Genomic DNA, 21,782 nt, shown 5'->3' on the forward strand with positions numbered 1-21,782 from the left:
ATATCATTTCAAAGTGAATAAAATCAAATGGAACAACCCAGCTGCTAGCCACACAGCTTTTGTTAGCTTCTTAGTGCTTCTTGTAGCTCTTGCTTCAAACTCAATGTGCATAATGTGTTCTAATGGCCCTTCAGAAAGACTTAACTTAGAAGACTGATCTAGGGGTGGTGATTCTCATAGAACAACGTGGAGAAGAGGCTAGCCTAGGGCCATGTACACTGAGTGTACAAAGCATTACATTAAGGTTAAATAAAATGCAATTAAGAACACCTGCTCTTTCCATGACATAGACTGACCAGGTGAAAGCTATGATCCCTTATTGATATCACTTGTTAAATCCACTTCAATTAGTGTAGATGAAGGGGAGGAGACAGGGTAAAGAAGGATTTTTTAAAGGTGCTCCTAATGTTAGTATACTCAGTATACAGGTAACTGCAAAAATACAGGAAACACTTGAGTAAATGAGGGATACAAAGTATATTGAAAGCAGGTGCTTCCACGCAGGTGTGGTTCCTGAGTTAATTAAGCAATTAACATGCTTAGGGTCATGTATAAAAATGCTGGGCAGGCCATCATTTTGGTTCTCATGACTATGCCCCCATCCACAGAGCACGAGTGGTTACTGAATGATTTGATGAGCATGACGACGATGTAAACCATATGCCATGGCAGTCTCATTCACATACCTCAACCCAATTGAACGCTTATGGGAGATTCTGGAGCGGCGCCTGAGCATTTTCTACCACAGTCAACAAAACACCAATTGCTGGAATTTCTCGAGAAAGAATGGCGTCACGTCCCTCTAATAGCTGCAGACACTTGTAGAATCTACAGCAAGGTGCATTGAAGCTGTTTTGGCTCATGGTGGCCCAACACTGACACTATGTTTTTTGTTTCCTTTTTCCTTTATCTTGGAAGTTTCCTGTATATCCCTATGGTTCACTCACACACACACACCAATATAGACTAGGTCCTGTTCAGTTATTTCCCAGAAGCGTCTTTGTGCCTGGGAACCACAGAATGTTAGTATTTGTCCAGGAGTAGGAGAGGAAAAAGCGAGAGAGAAAATGAAAGGATGAGATGAGGGCACCGCGGGCTCTATGGATAATACTGGCCAGTCTGCTCTTCCTCTCCAGATTACAGTCAGGTTTAATTTAACACTGTGGACCTGAGGCTTCCCAGGTAATTCTGCCATTTAGGTTTCCCCTAGATGGGAAAGAGTCTCTCTAACCCTACTGTAGCTTCTTGGATGGATTTTAATGGCTGGAGGTGAAAGAAAAACACCTGTTTTGGTGAGGTGCTGGCTAGTGGAGTAGAACACACAAAAAAAGATAAGGAGAGCTACTTTAGGAGCTCAGATGCAAATCTTTTATAACCAACGTTTCGACAGCCAAGCTGTCTTCATCAGGGTATAATGTCGGCAGTTAGAAGACTCGTTGGGCGATAGGTCAGGATATCCATTTTGCAGTCCATGCTAACTACACCGGGCACGTACATGTTGATTTTGTCCGTCCACACCAGACGCGATCCAGACATGCAGGTTGAAATATCAAAAAGAACTCTGAACCAACTATATTAATTTGGGGAACAGGTCAAAACTCATGAAACATTCATGGACATTTAGCTAGCTAGCTTGCTGTTGCTAGCTAATTTGTCCTGGGATATAAACATTGGGTTGTTATTTTACCTGAAATGTACAATGTCCTTTTTTTTCTGGATCTTTATAAATTTTAGAACATTTTTGAGTCAGAAAACATTGTGTGTTCTCTACACCAACAAATAATCCACAGATTAAAGGGGTGTCAAGCATAAAAAATAGAACCAAGTTCAAGTTTAGCACCTGGCTACGCATACACTTGTTGACGCGCTAGCGGTTTACATGAAATTATTGAATAACATGTATGTGCACATTTATTTTGCAACTCTTGCGCATGCAATGTGAGCGGTGTGGTCAGCATGTGAGCCCAACCTCTTTGGAAGTCTTGGGCAACATCTGAATAGTCTAAAGTGGCTTCCTCTTCTTGTCTTCAGTCCTTCTTGAGCAATGATAGTGTACAGGCTTCAAGATTTTCCATTAATTAGTTTTTAGCTAATAACGTCACTTGGCCACACTTACCTTAAGTGCATGACCAACTTCTAGGACTAGGAAAAGTCATGATTGACTAAACGTAAACCACACCAACCCAATAGTCTTATGTATGATGATGTTAACTGTGGTTGTTGCAGGAAATGAGCTCTGGTTTATAAGGATATGATTTCTGATAAATGCGGAGATTAGGCTGTGGCTGCAGTAATGGGATGGCACCCAACTGGCACCACTGGTCTGGCACAGCTGGCACCAGTCTACCCAGACACACTCGGAGACTAGGGTCTGGATAATTACTGCTCTCTTGTGGAGTGTGTGTGTGTGTGTGGTGGGATGGGGCAAGCGCATACACAGACACACTCAGACACTTTATCTCTCGCAAACACAAACACACTCTTGCATATGCACCGCACCCACATAGGCACTCATATACACAAACATGCGACACTCATTACATTACTCATACACTCACCTCCTCAAATTGCACATTCACTTTTCAGCTTCAACTTCCCTGTTATGCAAAACAAAACTATTAGTCAGTACAAACACATTTCCACAAACCAACATGTCATTTGACAATGCACCTCAATTGTGCTGAATCCTGTTTGCCGGAAAGCACCTACTGTAGGCTTATCGCTCGTGTGTCAGTGACTATATGTTCATGGTCAAAGCCATTGATCACGTGACAACATTCCTATGTGAAGTCGAAAAGCACATTGAAGCCAAATGAAGTCTGTTTAAGATGGTAAATGTTAAGACATAGTCTGTTAAGACTTAACATGCGCAGTTTGAGCTACACCAGGAAGTGACGTTGCAGGCTAGCTTAGCGCTGCCCCCTCTCATTGACCGACTCAAGTTGACGACCGACCGGGGTACTGCAGGCTGCCATTTTAGAATAATTGAGTTTATTAGAAGCAATTATTGGTACCGTGATTGTCTTCCAAAATGTATTTTATTTAGTCGACGATTGACCACGAAGAGCGTCATTTTCCCATTCACTATAATGGTGGATCCTGTTTTCTGCTTACAATGCCTGCTTTACCGCTTTCGTCCTTAAACATCCGTGGCTTCAAAGAGAGGGGGCAGTCATTCTCCCCTGGTGTTTTTACATCCCGCCTGCCCTATAGTAACCCCTCCTGCTCTCTGTCTCCCAGGCATGGCCAGTTGACTCGGATAACTCCATTTCCTATCCTCTCATCTCCTCTCCTTTATTGCAAATTGCACTTTTGCTCCAAACAAATTCATTTTTCACCGTAAAGTGGTAGTGGTGATGGATGGTTATCTATTCTGGTCTTGGTCGGCCTCTGATACAGCAGATCTATGTTACTTTATTTCTTTTTCTTTCCTGTTACCTCTAACCTTCACTATTTCTCTCCCACTCTCATTCACACACACACACACACACACACTCTCCCCCTCTGTCCCGTCTCTCTCGCGTTTTGCTCTCTCTCTCTGTCTCTCTCACAAACTCTCACATCGCCCCTGACCCTGTTTCAAGGAGACCCCCTAGCAGCTGAACAAATGGAGAGAGGCAGAGGGACTGAGACTGAGGGAGCACCATATGCCGTAGGCCTCGTTAAGGGATACTTGATAGGGGACACTCTTTGGGGACACTCGTTAGGGACAGCCAGTTAGCCAGGTCAATCTGTGACCGTGTGAGGAAGCAAAGCCATGGGGATGGAAATGTGGACATGGTGGGTGTGATTGTTGGGGGGGGGGGGGGGGGGGTGCTCATTCCTTCTCTTATCAGTGTGCTTTATCAGTCTGCCCTAGGATAATTTCATTCCCCACTTCCTACCTTCCTTGACTCCACCCCTACGCACCGTCCCCCCTCCCCTCTATACCTCTCTATCTCCCTCCAGGGAAAGGTATTGATCCCTCCATCCAGGATGCCTGTGCAGAAATGTGATGCAAGGATAACAGGCCTAATGGCATTATTCAGGAGCCACCATGGCCCCTTTTTCTCACCACAAACACACACGCACGCACGAGATGGAGAGGTCCTTAAATCACACACACACACACACACACACACACACACACACACACACACACACACACACACACACACACACACACACACACACACACCACTGAGACTTGTAGGCTCTGTGTTGGCTTTGTCAATGTGAATGTAACTTCGGGGTGTCAATAAGCATTTGGCTGTACGGTCACAGTGTGTGTTTTTTTTAGGAGGTCTTTGTTTACTTGTTTGTATGTTTTTGACACGTGTGCTTGTGTCCATGTGAGTGAGTGAGAGTGCAGGTGCGGACAATTTAGCTGGACAGGCTGCAGACTCTGTAAGAGTGGTGTATAATAGCATTAGTGTCCCATTACAGTTCTAGTCTGTTCTGAATGTGTGCTGTATCATGTTCTATCAAACACACACACACACACACACACACACAGTATTCTCTTACGCCTGGAAGTATAACCACACCACAGACGTCTGCAGTGCAATCACATAGTCCATTTGGAGTAGGGGGAGAGAGTTTGTGTGTGTGTGTTTGTGCGTGTGCTTGCATCCGTCCATGTGTGTGTTTGTGTGTGGCACTTGGTGCTCTATTCTCTATGTCTAAATGGATGGGGGACACACACACAATTCTCTTTTCGGATGGATCTTAACCATGTCATGTGGAAACTTGAGGCATGTGCAACAGGACACCAGATTCCAATGGCAACCAAACACTTACCCTTCCTCCCACCCTTGCCTTGTCATTGGCCTTGACGAGACTCTTTCATAGTCCAAGCCCCCTCTTTGCACCATACATTTATACCTTGACTTTCACAAGGGTGAAAAGTCATGCACACACACACACACACTCTCTCTCTCTCTCTCTCTCTCTCTCTCTCTCTCTCTCTCTCTCCACACCCATATTCACATTCTCTCTCACTCCTACACACACACACACACACACACACACACACACACACACACACACACACACACACACACACACACACACACACACATCCTCGAAGCTCAGAGGGGTAGACTTCACAAGACTCTTCCTCTCAAGTGAGGAAGAGGATGAGGAAGGCTTTGATCAGAGTAGCTTGGTGGGCCATGATCCGACAGCGCTCCGACACTCCCTTTATTCATATTCGCTCTCCCACAAGTGGCGGGGAGATGGACTGCAGTCACACACATTCACACCCAGGCACATTCACAGGCATTTCCAATCCGCTTCCTTATGGGAAGAATGTTCCAGGGGACAAAGGATTACTGTGACAGTGTGTGACGTGGTGTGCAGTATTCAGGCAGCAGATTTTGGTGTGTGTGTGTGTGTTAAATGGCTGTTCTTTTAGTCGATGGCTGTTCTTTTAGTCAGTGACTGAGCCGGGATTAGGTATGGCTGTGTTTGGTCGGTTCTTCTATCCTTGTGGGGACTTAAAATCTCAAGTCCCCACAAGGATAGTTAGACAAGGAAACATTCTCCTTAGTGGGGACATTTCCCACTTACCCATTAAGTTTAGGGGTTAGGTTTAGGGTTAGAATTATGGTAATGAAAAGGGAAAATATGATTTTTTAATGGAAATCAATGTTAGTTCCCCATGATGAAAAAAGAACAAAGTGTGTGTGTGAGTGTGTGCGCTTGTGAGTGTGTGTGTGCTTGTGAGTGAAAGTGCAAAGTTGAGTGGGTTTGGGTGCTTTAGTATTGTATGGGTTCGGTTAAGTGTTATTCTGAGTTGAACATGTTGGGGTAGGTCTATGCCTTTGCCGAGTGGCTTACATGACATCAGTCTTTGTTGATATGTGTGTTTTACGGACCACTAATCTAGGATTAGGATGTAATTAGAGTATCAGGCTGAGTACATAGCGACTTAGTTTGTCGCTTTGTCGGTGTAAGTGTGTCAATAGCAAAGCTTTCAGATGATTAAGGTCTTTCAACCATGCTATGACTATTCGTCCATGTCTTTTTGAAATCATCAGTTATAGGTCTGTGTGTAAAAGCAACTGCTGTCTTTCCTTTTAAAATGTGTACAACAGGAACAGGAGAGACCGATTTTAGAGTACTACGACGATCTCACCTCATCTCACCGCACGCACATCATCGCTACCAGGCTCATGTTACTGTTCGACATACACATTCCATGTCCTGAAATCTCTCTCACTACCTTGGCATGATGTGTCAGTCCAAACGTTTATACATGTGGCCTCTGGTACTCCTAGTTTCAAGTAGTTTATGGTTGGTTTGGTTTTCAGTTTTTTTTTCTCTAATTTTAGCAAACTACTGAGTTTTGATGGACAATCCTCGTATGAATTCAAAGGATTTTACTGCTCGGATCCAATGGGAAAAGAGGCGGGACAAATGTCTCAAGTCTTCATAAATCTCTTTTGGTATTCAGTGAATATTGCATATATTGACCTGATCTGTTGAATAGAGAGAGAAAACATGCCCTAAGCTTGACACTCCCCTATGTAGTCGTGTGTATGCACTATGCTGTAGATTGTATGTACACATTTGACCTGATGTGGATGCTGACATCGGTTGCTTAGTGATTATATAATTTGGATGATTGATTGTCTATGGTGAAGAAAGTATGCATATTAGCTGATAGGGTCCTATTGTGGACGGCTTTTGGCGAGGTCTTTACATTCTAGTAATGCATGCACAGGCGTACACACACACACACACACACACACACACACACACACACACACACACACACACACACACACACAGACCACGTACACACATACACAGCTAGTTCAAACTGTTCTCAACTGAAATATCACATTTACATAAGTATTCAGACCCTTTACTCAGTACTTTGTCGATGCACCTTTGGCAGCGTTTACAGCCTTGAGTCTTCTTGGGTATGACGCTACAAGCTCGGCACACCTATATTTGGGGAGTTTCTCCCATTCTTCTCTGCAGATCCTCTCAAGCTCTGTCAGATTGGATGGGGAGTGCCGCTTCACAGCTATTTGATGAATGATGGAGGCCACTGTGTTCTTGAGACCTTGAGACATTTTTGGCATCCTTCCCCAGATCATTGCCTCGACACAATCCTGTCTCGGAGCTCTATGGACAATTCCTTCGACCTCATGGCTTGGTTTTTGCTCTGACATGTACTTTCAACTGTGGGACCTTATATAGACAGGTGTGCCTTTCCAAATCACGTCCAATCAATTGAAGTTACCACAGGTGGACTCCAATCAATTTGTAGAAACATCTCAAGGATGATCAATGGAAACAGGATGCACCTGAGCTCAATTTCAAGTCTCATAGCAAAGGGTCTGAATACTTATGTAAAAAGGGTATTTCTGTATTTAATTTTTCATAAATTAGCAAAAAAATCCTAAAAACCTGTTTTTGCTTTGTCATTTTGTGGTATTGTGTGTAGATTGATGAGGAAAAACATTTATTTAATACATTTTAGAATAAGGCTGTAACGTAACAAAATGTCCAGGGGTCTTAATACTTCCCGAATGCACTGTATATATTCTCTGACCCCTCACGCCCCACAGTTTGGGAACCACTGCTTTAAGGCGCCAGACCTGAAAACCATCATATATGGGAAAGTAATCATCTCTGCTTGAATGACGCACAATCACAAGCTTATATATGCATAGACACATGCATGCACACACATACACAATCACATAATATGTGTAACATAATGCATACACACACCTACAAAATAACACGCATAATGCATTTACACACATTCTCGCTCTTTCGCTCTCCCTCACACACACACACACAAGCAAACAATACAAGTCTTGATGAGGTTGGCCCTTTTCATAATGCAATATTCCATAGCCATGTATTATGCATTATGCGATTTTGTTTTGTTTTGTAGCAATGCAGCATGCAGCCGCCCATCTAGATGGGCTCTGTAATCAGTTAATACACAACCGTCCAGTGATTTAGATAATTAAGCTAACGGAGATAAGCAATTCTGCAGAATGATAATTAAAACTCCACATTAGGAAGGGGAAAGTGTGTGTTTGTGTGTCGGTGGGGGGGGGGGGGGGGGGGGGATTGTGTGTGTGTTTAGTCTGGGAAGTGCTGTAGCATTTTTGATCAGCCAAGCAGACTTGACCGGGGAACTATTGTGTCTCGCTAATGAGTGTCGGAAAAATAAACATACCATAGACCCAGGCACAAGTGTGTGTGTGTGTGTGTGTGTGTGTGTGTGTGTGTGTGTGTGTGTGTGTGTGTGTGTGTGTGTGTGTGTGTGTGTGTGTGTGTGTGTGTTTGCTTCCTCTGTCTATCCATCTGTCTGTATCTGCATCTACACAACAGACACACAACCCAAAATCAGTAAGAATTAGGACAAGAAATGAAAACTTACTCTGTCACACACACACACACACACCTTCCTTTAGGATCCCTCATAGTTGAGTATGATTCCCTGCCAGGTATCACGGGTCCAGGGTGTGGGTCTGGCTGACACACACACACACACACACACACACACACACACACACACACACACACACACACACACACACACGTACTCACTCTTCTTCACCATACCAAATTTGGGCAAGACCTTCTTCTTTGAGTGACCACGCATGCTGTTTCTTTGGTGGTGTGCCACACTTGAGAAGAGGGGGAAAAGGAGACCACCGATGGAGAGGGGGGAAAGGAAACCTATTCCCCTCAGGAGACTGAAAAGATTTGGCATCGGTCCTCAGATCCTCAAAAGGTTCTACAGCTGCACCATCGAGAGCATCCTAACTGGTTGCATCACTGCCTGGTATGGCAACTGCTCGGCTTCCAACCGCAAGGCACTACAGAGGGTAGTGCGAATGGCCCAGTACATCACTGTGGCCAAGCTTCCTGCCATCCAGGACCTCTATACCAGGCGGTGTCAGATGAAGGCCCTAAAAACTTTCAAAGACCACCCTAGTCATGGGCTGTTCTCTCTGCTTCCGCATGGCAAGCGGTACCGGAGCGCCATGTCTAGGTCCAAGAGGCACACACACACACACACACTAGGTCCAAGAGGCTTCTGAACAGCTTCTATCACCAAACCATAAGACTCCTGAACATCAAATGGCTACCCAGACTATTTGCATTGCACCCCCCCCCCCCCCCCCCCCCCTCCACACCACTGCCACTCTCTGTTGTCATCCATGCATAGTCACTTTAATAACTCTACCTACATGTACATACTACCTCAACTAACCGGTGCCCCCGCACATTGACTCTATACCGGCACCCCCCTGTATGTATTGTTCTTTTTTTACTGCTGCTCTTTAAGTACTTGTTACTTTTATCTCTTATTCTTATCTGTATTTTTTGAAACTGCGCTGTCCCCCAGCAGCAACAGTCCTTAAAACCTGTTGAGGACAGAGGGCGCTGTTTTCACTTTGGGGGAAAATCGTGCCCAATTTAAACGGCCTCGTACTCAATTCTTGCTCGTACAATATGCATATTATTATTACTATTGGATAGAAAACACTCTATAGTTTCTAAAACCGTTTGAATTATATCTGTGAGTAAAACAGAACTCCTTTTGCAGCAAACTTCCTGACAGGAAGTGGAAAATCTGAAATCGATGCACTGTTCTAGGGCCTGCCTATTAATGTCCTTGATATTTATTAGTATAGATGCACTTCATACGTCTTCCACTAGATGTCGACAGGCAGTGAGAGAAGAAATGGAGTGTGTAACTTGATCTGGGGTCGAATAATAGCTCTCGGCATGACGTGTCACCAGTTTCCTGTTTTCTGGAGAGCGCGTCAAGGGACCTGGATTTGCCTTCTGATAAGCTGTCGTTATGGACGACTAATATCTCCGGCTTTGATTTTATTTGATACATGTGACAATATCATCGTAAAGTATGTTTTTTCAATATAGTTTTATTAGATTATTGAAATTTATTCGGGACGTTAGGCGTGTTGCGTTGTGTGCCTTTGTTCAGGAAGGAGAGCTTAGCGCCACTTTGCTAGCTTTCCGTGCTAATTGACTGGAGAAGAGGACATTCTAAATCCAAACAACGATTGTTCCCGACAAAGGACCCCTTGTACAATATTCTGATGAAAGATCATCAAAAGTAGGACCCATTTTATGATGCTATTTCATATATCTGTCGAACATGTTGTACTAGTCGTTTGCGCCCAGATTTTGGGTACTCTCTCGCTATAACTAAGCTGGATGTCGTAATGAAGTTATTTTTAGAATTCTAACACGGCGATTGCATTAAGAACTAGTGTATCTATCATTTCCTATACAACATGTATTTTCTAGTAACGTTTATGAATAGTTATTTGGTCAGAATAGTTGGAGTGTCATAAAAATATCCGCACATTCTGGGAAAAAGATGCTACGTTAGCACAATGTATAACCACTGATTTCAGCTCTAAATATGCACATTTTCGAACAAAACATAAGTGTATGTATAACCTGATGTTATAGGACTGTCATCTGATGAAGGTTTATGAAGGTTAGTGAAAATTAATATCTTTTGCTGGTTTATTCCCTATCGCTAACGTGCCTATTGCTATCGCTAACGTGCCTTGATGAATGAATGCGGTAGTGTGGTAGGCTATTGTAGTAAGCTAATATAATGCTATATTGTGTTTTCGCTGTAAAACACTTAAAAAATCGGAAATATTGGCTGGATTCACAAGATGTTTGTCTTTCATTTGCTGTACACCATCGATTTTTCAGAAATGTTTTATGATGAGTATTTAGGTATTTGACGTTGGTGTCTGTAATTACTCTGGCTGCTTCGGTTCTATTTCTGACGGTAGCTGTGATGGTAGCTGCAATGTAAAACTGATTTATACCTCAAATATGCACATTTTTCGAACAAAACATAGATTTATTGTGTAACATGTTATAAGACTGTCATCTGATGAAGTTGTTTCTTGGTTAGTTTGGTTGGTTCTTGGTTAGTTAGGTTGGCTTTGTGCATGCTACCTGTGCTGTGAAAAATGTCTGTCCTTTTTTGTATTTGGTGGTGAGCTAACATAAATATATGTGGTGTTTTCGCTGTAAAACATTTTAAAAATCGGACATGTTGACTGGATTCACAAGATGTGTATCTTTCATTTGCTGTATTGGACTTGTTAATGTGTGAAAGTTAAATATTTCTAAAAAATATCTTTTGAATTTCGCGCTCTGCCTTTTCAGTGGAATGTGGGAGGAGTTCCGCTAGCGGAACGCCAGAGCCAGACAGGTTAATGCTATCAATGCTTTAGAGAGGCTAAACTCGGCTGTTGAGCCCGTGTTTCATCATATCCGGGGCCACAGCGAGAAGTGAAAAGTTTCCCTAGCTTCATGCTGTAAGACACTATCATTCTTCTACACTTTCATCTCATACCTCTACTTTTATCCCTGCTTTCTTCCCTGTCCACAACTTTGTAGACTGCTGGTGTTGTGAAAAAAAACGTACAAAAAAAACTGAGGCATTAATTTGCATTAATTAATTTCTGTCTAGTTGCATGCTGACACACACACACAAGTTGTAAGTAAGGAAAGATAAGAGCTAGCATAGGTGTTCATAGATTCATGTATACACATGACCGCGCACAGACACACATACGTACTGTGCGTGTAGCCACCAACCAATAACTCAACAGACACACTTACATTATATGCACAAACACCAGCACTCTTTCTCTCTCACTCACTCTCTGAATACCCAGCATCGAGCCTGCATGTGCCATCTTCCTTTCTGGAGGTGTGGATGTCTGTCTGTCTGTCTTAGTGTGAAGGTGTGACACCATTCCTGAAAGGCTGCGGATCCGGAGGTAACCACCCACATCCCGGTTACCCCGTTCCTTTTTCGCCAGACCTGAAGATCCGAATCACGTTTGGCGCATGTGTTTCTCTACCTCTACTTTACGCACGCCTTTTTGCAGTCCTCCCGTCACATCGCTCACTGTCAGTCGGGAAGTTTTACCGTGAAACGTCCATGAAGCATCTGCATGCCAACCATTTGATCTCAATCAGTTTCAGGGGGGTAGGCAAGATCTTCTTGAGTTATGTAGCCTATAGTGTATTGAAATAATTTGAATGCGTTTTAGAGCAGAGGGTGTTAACAATCTATAGTATACCTGTGTTTTGTTTCAATCAAAGCACATGTAGTTTTGGACTGTATCAACAGTGGACTAATGAAACAAATGTCAAAAGATAGTTTTTGAGCGAAATTTTCCTTTTAAGGTCTCAAAATAGCCTAGAACCCTCTAATTCAACTCTGGGCTTTGAAGTCAGTTCCACTGCTTTTTTCCCCTGGTTCCGGGTCTGATTTAGACCTGGGACACCAGGTGTGTGCAATGAAAAAAACAGCAGGCTCCAAACCTCGTAAGAGTTGAATACCCCTGTCCTAGAACATACCGTATCAATGGTAAATGAATTAGCACACAACACAGGATGTTTAAGGAAATGTATTTGACCGTTTTATTAAACAAACTGTTGTAAAACAACTGTTGCAAGAACGTGAGAAACAGTTTTAATACAAATGTTTTGCTCATGTTGTTAACCTCGCAAACATGAACTTATCATAAAACAGGGAGATGTAGCCGACACACTGGCCAGACCGGACAGTTTTTCTCTAGTGGATTTTTATTCCTTCATTACTACTGAAAATATTACACCTTTAAAAGGCTCCAGTGCTTCAGTCTTTTAACCGCCGACTATTTTCACACTTTGCTTTGTTTGTCGCCACTTTTACTGGGTCTTTAAGGGTAGTAATCCTTAAAACATAATGGGATAGTACAGCGGAATTATGAATTCAGATATTTGTTTCCTTTCCTCTTAAGCAGTCTATCAACTGCTGTAGGGGGTCACTGCAATCCACACTTTGGTTTTGGTAGAAAAGCCACTGCCAACAAACGCCTTTTTCCAATCAAAAACGTTACTTTACTCAGCATACAGTGTCTGAAGTTACACCTCACACTATTACAACAGTGTGACTGTTTTGTATTAACGTGTTCAATATCTTTCCTTAAAAATCCTCTGTCTTATGTGCTTATCGTTTAACCATTGATATGTTCTCCACCATTTTGAGACCTTAAGGAGCATCGTGTACTGCTGGAATATCTACGACCTTATGAGTCATTATTACATACTTTAAAAGTTGTTTATAAATGTGCCTGAAACTACCTTACCTAACATTTACAAATTTGGGAGTAATGATTCATAAATGTTTTTATTTTTTATTTAACCAGGCAAGTCAATTTGTTAAGAACAAATTCTTATTTTCAATGACGGCCTAGGAACAGTGGGTTAACTGCCTGTTCAAGGGCAGAACGACAGATTGTACCTTGTCAGCTCGGGGATTTGTACTTTCGGTTACCTTTCGGTTACTAGTCCAACGCTCTAACCACTAGGCTACCCTGCCGCCCCATAAATGATGAATAAACTATTTACTAATCCAGTGGTTCCCTAGGACCCCTGGGGGTTCTCGAGGGAAGTCATGTGCCAAAGGCCTACTGGTAAAATGCACATGAGGGGGTACTTCAGGGGTACTCCGGGCAGAGCAAAACTCAGCTGGTGGTACAGTAAGCGAAAAAGGTTGGAAACCACTATACTAATCCATTGTAAATGTTTTATTACAAGGTGTTATTGTAAAGTGCTTCCCTTGTTGGGTTTCTGTTAAGCTTTATTCCAGATGCTCTCAGTAGATATTGCATTGTCCTTGTGCCTTTTCACCTTTCTACCTTTTCAGTTATGCAATATTAAAAGTGCCTGCTGTCAGATGTATCCGTCTCTAGGTTGGGTTGCTGTAAGGCTAACGTTTTGTGTATCAGGGCTAGGTGCTATCAGGGATTACACCGGGATTTGGGTTCACATAGCATTAGTGAAACAGGAGTCCTATGTTGTTTCCTGGGATTTAGCTTTTTTCCGAACTCGCTCCCACCTGCTTCAATGTGACACGATGTTCAGAACTGTGTGTGTGCGCCCTTATGCAAGTATGTACATGAGTGTCCCGTATGTGTGTGTGTGTGTCCATTCCAAGGTGTGTATGTGCATGTAATTTTTTTCCCCTCGGTAGAGCTTAGAGCTCTGTAGTGAAAAACTCTGCACTGTGTATCCATGCGTTGGCATGTGCTTATGTGCATAGCCTACAATGTGTGTGAATGCATGTATGTATGTGTGCAAGTCGGTCTGCAGTGTGTGTGTGTGTGAGTCCGAATAAATATAATCCTGTGAAAAACAAATCCAGGGACAGTGTTTTTCTCTTTTACTGGAGACCAGTGGGAAGAAGGAAGAAGGAAAATAAAGAAAGGAGGAATGGAGGCAGGGAGGAATATCAGTCAGAGCAGCTTAGAGAGGAGTCAGTGACCTGGAAATACCTGCACTCTGTCCCAAATGGGCGGCAGATAGCCTAGCGGTTAGAGTGTTTGGCCAGTGACTGGTTCGAATCCCTAAGCCAAATAGGGGGGGAAATCTGTACATGTTCCCTTGAGCAAGGCACTGGTCAAATATAGTGCACCATGTAGGGAACAGGGGGCTATTTGGGACTCAGCTCTGGCCCGTCCCTAGCAGATTTCTAACACGCATAGAAATGACTCTGTTGTTCCCAGAATATCCCTACAACATACATGTACGTCCATAGTAGTTGGCAAAACGGCACAAACAGATCTGGGACCAGGCTACTGTCGATTTCGTCCAACAATCTATGGGTTAAGTGAGGTGATTCGTCCACTAGGATCGATGCATATCAGTCCAAAGCATAGTGCCTATTGATCAAGCTGTTAAGAGGGGTAAGGACTTGAAAAGTGCTCCACGCAGACCACGGTAAATCACTCCTTTTAAATGCTGCATAAAGTCACCAAGGACGGAGTACCTATGTGCTGTATCTGTTTTGTCTGTGTACCTCATAAAGACCATGTCAAGATGCTGTAGGGTGACATTTATGTTTATGGTGTGTAGTTGATGTGTTTCTGTTAAATTACTTTGTCAACCTGTGTCCCCCTGTAACGGTCCGCTCTTTCTTCCCTCTTGCTCTCATGTCTTCCTCTCTCTCTCTCTCCCTCTCGCCATCATTCCCTCTCCCCCTCTCAAATAAAAATTTGAACATACTTTATTGGCATGAAATGAGCAATGAATGTATTGCCCTTCAAGCAGTTAAAATCATGTAATACTATATAAATTAGCAAATCACAGAAGATAACTGTTAAGACTTTCACAAACCTCTCGACTCTCTCTCTCTGTAGGTGATGTGGTGGACATTTACCAGCGGGAGTTTCTGGGCCTGAGGGAGCGTCTGCACTCTGCCGAGCAGGAAAACCTGAAGCGCTCCAAGGAGCTCAACCTGGTGCTGGACGAGATCAAGAGGGCCATCGCCGAGAAGCAGGCCCTCAGGGACATCAACCGCACCTGGGCCAGCCTCTCCGGTTAGACCAACTAGTTAGAACCAGTCCGAACTAGTCAGAACCAATTACAACCAGTCAGAATGAATCAGTCAATAAGGTTGCTAGATTTTACAACAATCAGTTACGATTTAAGTAACTGTAAAGCCACGTCTACAGCGCCTTCAGAAAGTATTCATACACTTTGACTTATTTCACATTTTGTTGTGTTACAGCCTGAATTCAAAATGGATTCATTTGTTGTTTTTTCTCAGCCATCTACACACAATACCCCATAATGACAAAGTGAAAACATGTTTTCAGAAATTTCTGCTAATGTATTGAACATGAAATACAGAAATATACAATTTACATAAGTCTTTACATCCTTGAGTCAATACTTTGTAGAAGCAGCTTTCGTGGTGATTACAGCTGTGAGTCTTTTTGGTATGTCTGTTCCTTGGACATGGTATAGTTTCTACTCTGACATGCACTGTCAACTGTGGGACCTTGTATAGACAGGTGTGTTTCTTTCTAAATCATGTCCAAACAATTGAATTTACCACAGGTGGACTCCAAAAGTTGTATTGACATCTCAAGGATGATCAAAGGAAATTGTATGCACCGGAGCACAATTTGGAGTGTCGTAGCAAATGGGGTGTGAATACTTATGTAAATGAGATTTCTGTATTTCATTTTCAATAAATGTTAAAACATGTTTCCACTTTGTCATTATGGTGTGTGTGTGTGTAGATGGCTGGTGAAAAAAATAAATATTTAATCCATTTTGAATTCAGGCTGTAACACAACAAAATGTGTCAAGGGGTATAAATACTTTCTGAAGGTACTGTATAAGAACACCATACACTGTTTTTAAACTATTGCATAATTTTACAACTCTCTGTAAGGGTGGATGGTCCAGAATATGTGGGCGCCACTATTTGGGTGAACCTCACAACAGTATCTAACCATTCAGAAAGATTGGTTGCACTCTAAATGAACCTCTCTGTAATCATTAAGCAATGTACTGTGGGTAGTAATGATATAACTAATACATGAGAATGGAGGGCAAATTGGCTATATATATACAGTTGAAGTCGGAAGTTTACATACACTTAGGTTGGAGTCATTAAAACTCATTTGTCAACCACTCCACAAATTTCTTCTTAACAAACTATAGTTTTGGCAAATCGGTTAGGACATCTACTTTTTTCCAACAATTGTTTACAGACAGCTTAATTCACTTATAATTGAATGTATCACAATTCCAGTGGGTCAGAAGTTTACATACACTAAGTTGACTGTGCCTTTAAACAGCTTGGAAAATTCCAGAAAATTATGTCATGGCTTTAGAAGATTCTGATAGGCTAAATGGCATCATTTGAGTCAATTGGAGGTGTACCTGTGGATGTATTTCAAGGCCTACCTTCAAACTCAGTGCCTCTTTGCTTGACATCATGGGAAAATCAAAAGAAATCAGGCAAAAATTGTGGACCTCCACAAGTCTTGTTCATCCTTGGGAGCAATTTCCAAACGCCTGAAGGTACCACGTTCATCTGTACAAACAATAATACACAAGTACAAACACCATGGGACCACGCAACCGTCATACCGCTCAGGAAGGAGATGCGTTCTGTCTCCTAGAGATGAATGTACTTTGGTGCGAAAAGTGCAAATCAATCCCAGAACAACAGCAAAGGACTTTGTGAAGATTCTGGAGGAAACAGGTACAAAAGTATCTATATCCACAGTAAAACGAGTCCTATATCGACATAACCTGAAAGGCCGCTTCTCAAGGAAGAAGCCACTACTCCAAAACCGCCATAAAAAAGCCAGACTACGGTTTGCAACTGCACATGGGGACAAAGATCGTAATTTTTGGAAAAATATCCTCTGGTCTGATGAAACAAAAATATAACTGTTTGGCCATAATGACCATCGTTATGTTTGGAGGAAAAAAGGGGAGGCTTGCAAGCCGAAGAACACCATCCCAAACGTGAAGCACGGGGGTGGCAGCATCATGTTGTGAGGGTGCTTTGCTGCAGGAGGGACTGGTGCACTTCACAAAATAGATGGCATCATGAGGTAGGAAAATTATGTGGATATATTGAAGCAACATCTCAAGACGTCAGTCAGGAAGTTAAAGCTTGGTCACAAGTGGGCCTTCCAAATGGACAGTGACACCAAGCATTCTTCCAAAGTTGTGGCAAAATGGCTTAAGGACAACAAAGTCAAGGTATTGGAGTGGCCATCACAAAGCCCTGACCTCAATCCTATAGAAAATTTGTGGGCAGAACTGAAAAGGCGTGTGCAAGCAAGGAGGCCTACACACCTAACTCAGTTACACCGGCTCTGTCAGGAGGAATGGGCCAAAATTCATCCAACTTATTGTGGGAAGCTTGTGGAAGGCTACCTGAACCGTTTGACCCAAGTTAAACTATTTAAAGGCAATGCTACCAAATACTAATTGAGTGTATGTAAACTTCTAACCCACTGGGAATGTGATGAAAGAAATAAAAACTGAAATAAATCATTCTCTCTACTATTATTCTGACATTTCAGTAAGGATTAGGTTGAATCATATATGAATGGTATATCCAGTCAGTAAGAACAGATTGCTACTCAAATATACTGTACATGAATGACCCCTTTAGTAGCATCCATTCTCTAACCACAATAATAATAATGTGTGACTTCTGATAAAACATTTTAATCCCCTTCTGGCCCCTGTGTGTGTGTGTGTGTGTGTGTGCTCCGTGTCTGCGTGCATGCATTCTTCCGTGTGTGTGTGTGACAGACGAGACCAAGCTGAAGCTGTGGAATGTGACGACCAATAAGAATGTGCTCCAGCTGCCCAGTATCTTCCACCACCTGCCCCATCTCCTGGCTAAGGAGAGCAGCCTGCAGCCCGCTGTGCACGTGGGCCAGGGACGCACCGGGGGTCAGCACGCACACACACACACACACACACACACACACACACTTAGGAGCATACTACACACACAGACACACACAAGCACAGCCACGCATGGACGCAGACACATGCACACATTCTCTCGCTCTCTTTCTCTCTTTTATCTCCATCCTTTCTTACTTCCACCTCCTTCCTCCCCTCAGAACAGTAATAGTGTCTACTGTCCAGACCATTTTTTTCATCCTCAACCTCCCCTCTCTGGCTCTCTGCCCCACTGTGGCTGTGCCAGTATCCCATTTAGACTTCACCCTCTGTCGGGAGCTAGACCCCCCCCCCCCTAAACCTCCACCCCCCTGGAGAGGCCATCCAGACTCTCCAGACAGCCAGCTAGACTCTCAGAGGAGCTATTAACCAGTGTGTGGGTGAGTGTGTGTGCGTGTGCTGGCACTTGTGCTTTTGTGTGTGTGTGTGTGTGTGTGAGATTTATGTTCAGGCCACTGAAACCCCTATAAATCAATTCCTCGGGCCACGTCCATGAGGGTACCTCGTGGAGCACTAGCCAGGATGCTACCCCTAGCTCCCCTCTAGTAATCAGAGTATGTTTTATGGGCGTATTAAACGGAGAAGATAGCCGCCAGGGTCTGCTTATGTTAGCTCACAATGGGAGAGGAAGGGATGGTGAGGACGAGTACAGGGTACTATAATCAACTGTTGCTGCAGAAACACTGCTATTGATGTGGACTTCCTCCCTATGGGAATGGGAAGTTGGTAAAAAAATATCTGAATTGTAATTCAGCCTTGACAATGTATTCTTCTCTTTCTTTCCATCACTCACCACCATCATTCATTTACAGGGCATTGTATTTTTATTGTGTTGACAAGATTGCCCTTGTAAGTCATTCCACTATCCACCCCTGCCATCTATACACTCTACAGCCTTTCTCTCTGTACGTCTCTCTCCTCATCTATTTAATATCACCATCTCTTCTACCCACTCTTCAGAAAACAAGTTATTCTGTCTCTGTCATGATCAATAAGGCCACACAGGAAAGTTACATTTTCAACGGAAGTGGGGTACGGAAGCAATCTTTCCCTATTGAACAAGTTTAGCCAGGCCTGAATTCAAGCAATACCGACACACACTCTGCACATGTTGAAAAAAAGTATTATAACTGGATTGTAGCCCCCGTCCACATGTTGTAAATGATATATATTCATGTCATGGTCACCAGTCAACTCCAACTCAAAAGTTACTTCACCTTCAACCAGTGAATGCTAGCGATGGCTAGCTGTGCTAGCCATTCTACCAGTCTGTCTTAATAGCACACCCTGCACATGAAAATGTATATTTTTAAGGGGTAAGCAAATAAAATAAAAAAATGAAATCAAATTTTTATTTGTCACATACACATGGTTAGCAGATGTTATTGAGAGTGTAGTGAAATGCATATGTTTCTAGATCCAGCAGTATCGAACAGGTAATATCTAACAATTCCACAACAAAACCTAATACACACAATCTAGTAAAGGAATGGGATAAGAATATATAAGTATAAAATATATGGACGAGCAATGACAGAGCGGCTATGATGCAGTAGATAGTAAAGAATAAATAGTGAAGGACATGAGATATGTAAACATTCTTAAAGTGGCATTATTAAAGTGACTAGTGTTCCATTTATTAAAGTGGCCAATGATGTCAAGTCTGTAGGTAGGCAGCCGCCTCTCTGTGCTAGTGGTGGCTGTTTAACAATCTGATGACCTTGAGATAGAAGCTGTTTTTCAATCTCTCTGTCCCAGCTTTGATGCACCTGTACTGACCTCGCCTTCTGGATGGAAGCAGGGTGAACAGGCAGTGGCTCAAGTGGTTATTGTCCGTGATGATCTTTTTTGCCTTCCTGTGACATCGGGTGTTGTAGGTGTCCAGGGTGGCAGGTAGTTTGCCCCCGGTGATGCGTTGTGCAGACCGCACCACCCTCTGGAGAGCCCTGCGGTTGTGGACAGTGCAGTTGTCGTACCAGGCGGTGATACAGCCTGACAGTATGCTCTCAACTGTGCACCTGCAAAAGTTAGTGAGTGTTTTCGGTGACAAGCCACATTTTTTTAGCCTCCTGAGGTTGAAGAGGCAGTGTTGAGGGTCAGCGGAGTGGAGATGTTGTTTCCTACCTTCACCACCTGGGTGCGGCCCGTCAGGAAGTCCAGGACCCAGTTGCACAGGGCGGGGTTGAGACCCAGGGTCTCAAGCTTAATGACGAGTTTGGAGGGTACTATGGTGTTGAATGCTGAGCTGTAGTCAATGAACAGCATTCTTACATAGGTACTCCTCTTGTCCAGATGGGATAGGGCAGTGTGCAGTGTGATAGGGCAGTGTGCAGAAAATTGGAGTGGGTCTAGTGTGGCAGGTAGGGTGGAGGTGATATGATCCTTGACTAGTCTCTCAAAGCACTTCATGATGACAGAAGTGAGTGCTACAGGGTGATAGTCATTTAGTTCAGTTACCTTAGCTTTCTTGGGAACAGGAACAATGGTGGTCATTTTGAAGCATGTGGGGACAGCAGACTGGGATAGGGATTGATTGAATATGTCCGTAAACACACCAGCCAGCTAGTCTGCTCAAGCTCTGAGGATGCGGCTAGGGATGCCGTCTGGGACGGCAGCCTTGCGAGGTTTCACACGTTTAAATGTTTTACCATGACGTTTTACTGACGTCGGTTTCAGTTTCTGCCTATAGGAGGGGAGCAACAAGATGGAGTCATGGTCAGATTTGCCAAAAGGAGGGCGGGGGAGCGCCTTGTATGCATCGCGGAAGTTAGAGTAGCAATGGTCGTGCGTGTTACTTGCTCGTGTACTGCAATCGATATGCTGATAGATTTTAGGTAGCCTTGTCCTCAAATTAGCTTTGTTAAAATCTCCAGCTACAATAAATGCAGCCTCAGGATATATGGTTTCCAGTTTGCATGAAGTTCAGTGAAGTTCCTTGATGGCCATCTTGGTATCGCTTGCAGGGGGATATACACGGCTGTGACGATAACGGAGGAGAGTTCTATTGGGAGATATTCTCCGTGAATTGTGCCGACAATGCCGACATTTGATTGTGAGGAATTCTAGGTCAGGTGAACAAAAGGACGTGAGTCCTTGTATGTTGTTACAATTACACCATGAGTCGTTAATCACATACACCCCCGCCCTTCTTCTTACCGGAGAGATGTTTATTCCTGTCGGCGCGATGCACTGAAAATCCCATTGGCTGTACGGACTCCGACAGCATGTCACCAGCTAGCCATGTTTCCGTGAAACGGAGTATGTTGCAATCCTGGATATCTCTTTGGAAAGCAACTCTTGGCGACTTTGTTAACTAGGGACTGGACATTAGCGAGTAATATACTCGAAAGCGGTGGGTGATGTACGCGCATCCGAAGCCTCACTAGAAGACCGCTCCGGCACTCTCTCCTCCGGTGTTTCGTGTCGGCCTCTGGAATTAGATCAAATGTCCTGGGATGTGCAGACAAACAATCCGC

The 21,782-nt window shown here is 43.4% G+C and overlaps 1 protein-coding gene across 1 annotated transcript in view; it reads left to right on the forward strand.

The window, feature by feature from the left end:
* The window catches only part of mgat4b (alpha-1,3-mannosyl-glycoprotein 4-beta-N-acetylglucosaminyltransferase B), a 220,767-nt gene that overhangs the window by 90,524 nt on the left and 108,461 nt on the right, over positions 1–21,782 (forward strand). The window contains exons 2-3 of the mRNA XM_039012084.1: positions 15,216–15,395; positions 18,148–18,291. Coding sequence (XP_038868012.1) covers positions 15,216–15,395; positions 18,148–18,291 — 324 coding nt within the window. The remainder of the gene's footprint in view (positions 1–15,215; positions 15,396–18,147; positions 18,292–21,782) is intronic.

Source organism: Salvelinus namaycush, chromosome 17 (genome assembly GCF_016432855.1).
Source record: "Salvelinus namaycush isolate Seneca chromosome 17, SaNama_1.0, whole genome shotgun sequence".
NCBI classification, from domain to species: domain Eukaryota; kingdom Metazoa; phylum Chordata; class Actinopteri; order Salmoniformes; family Salmonidae; genus Salvelinus; species Salvelinus namaycush.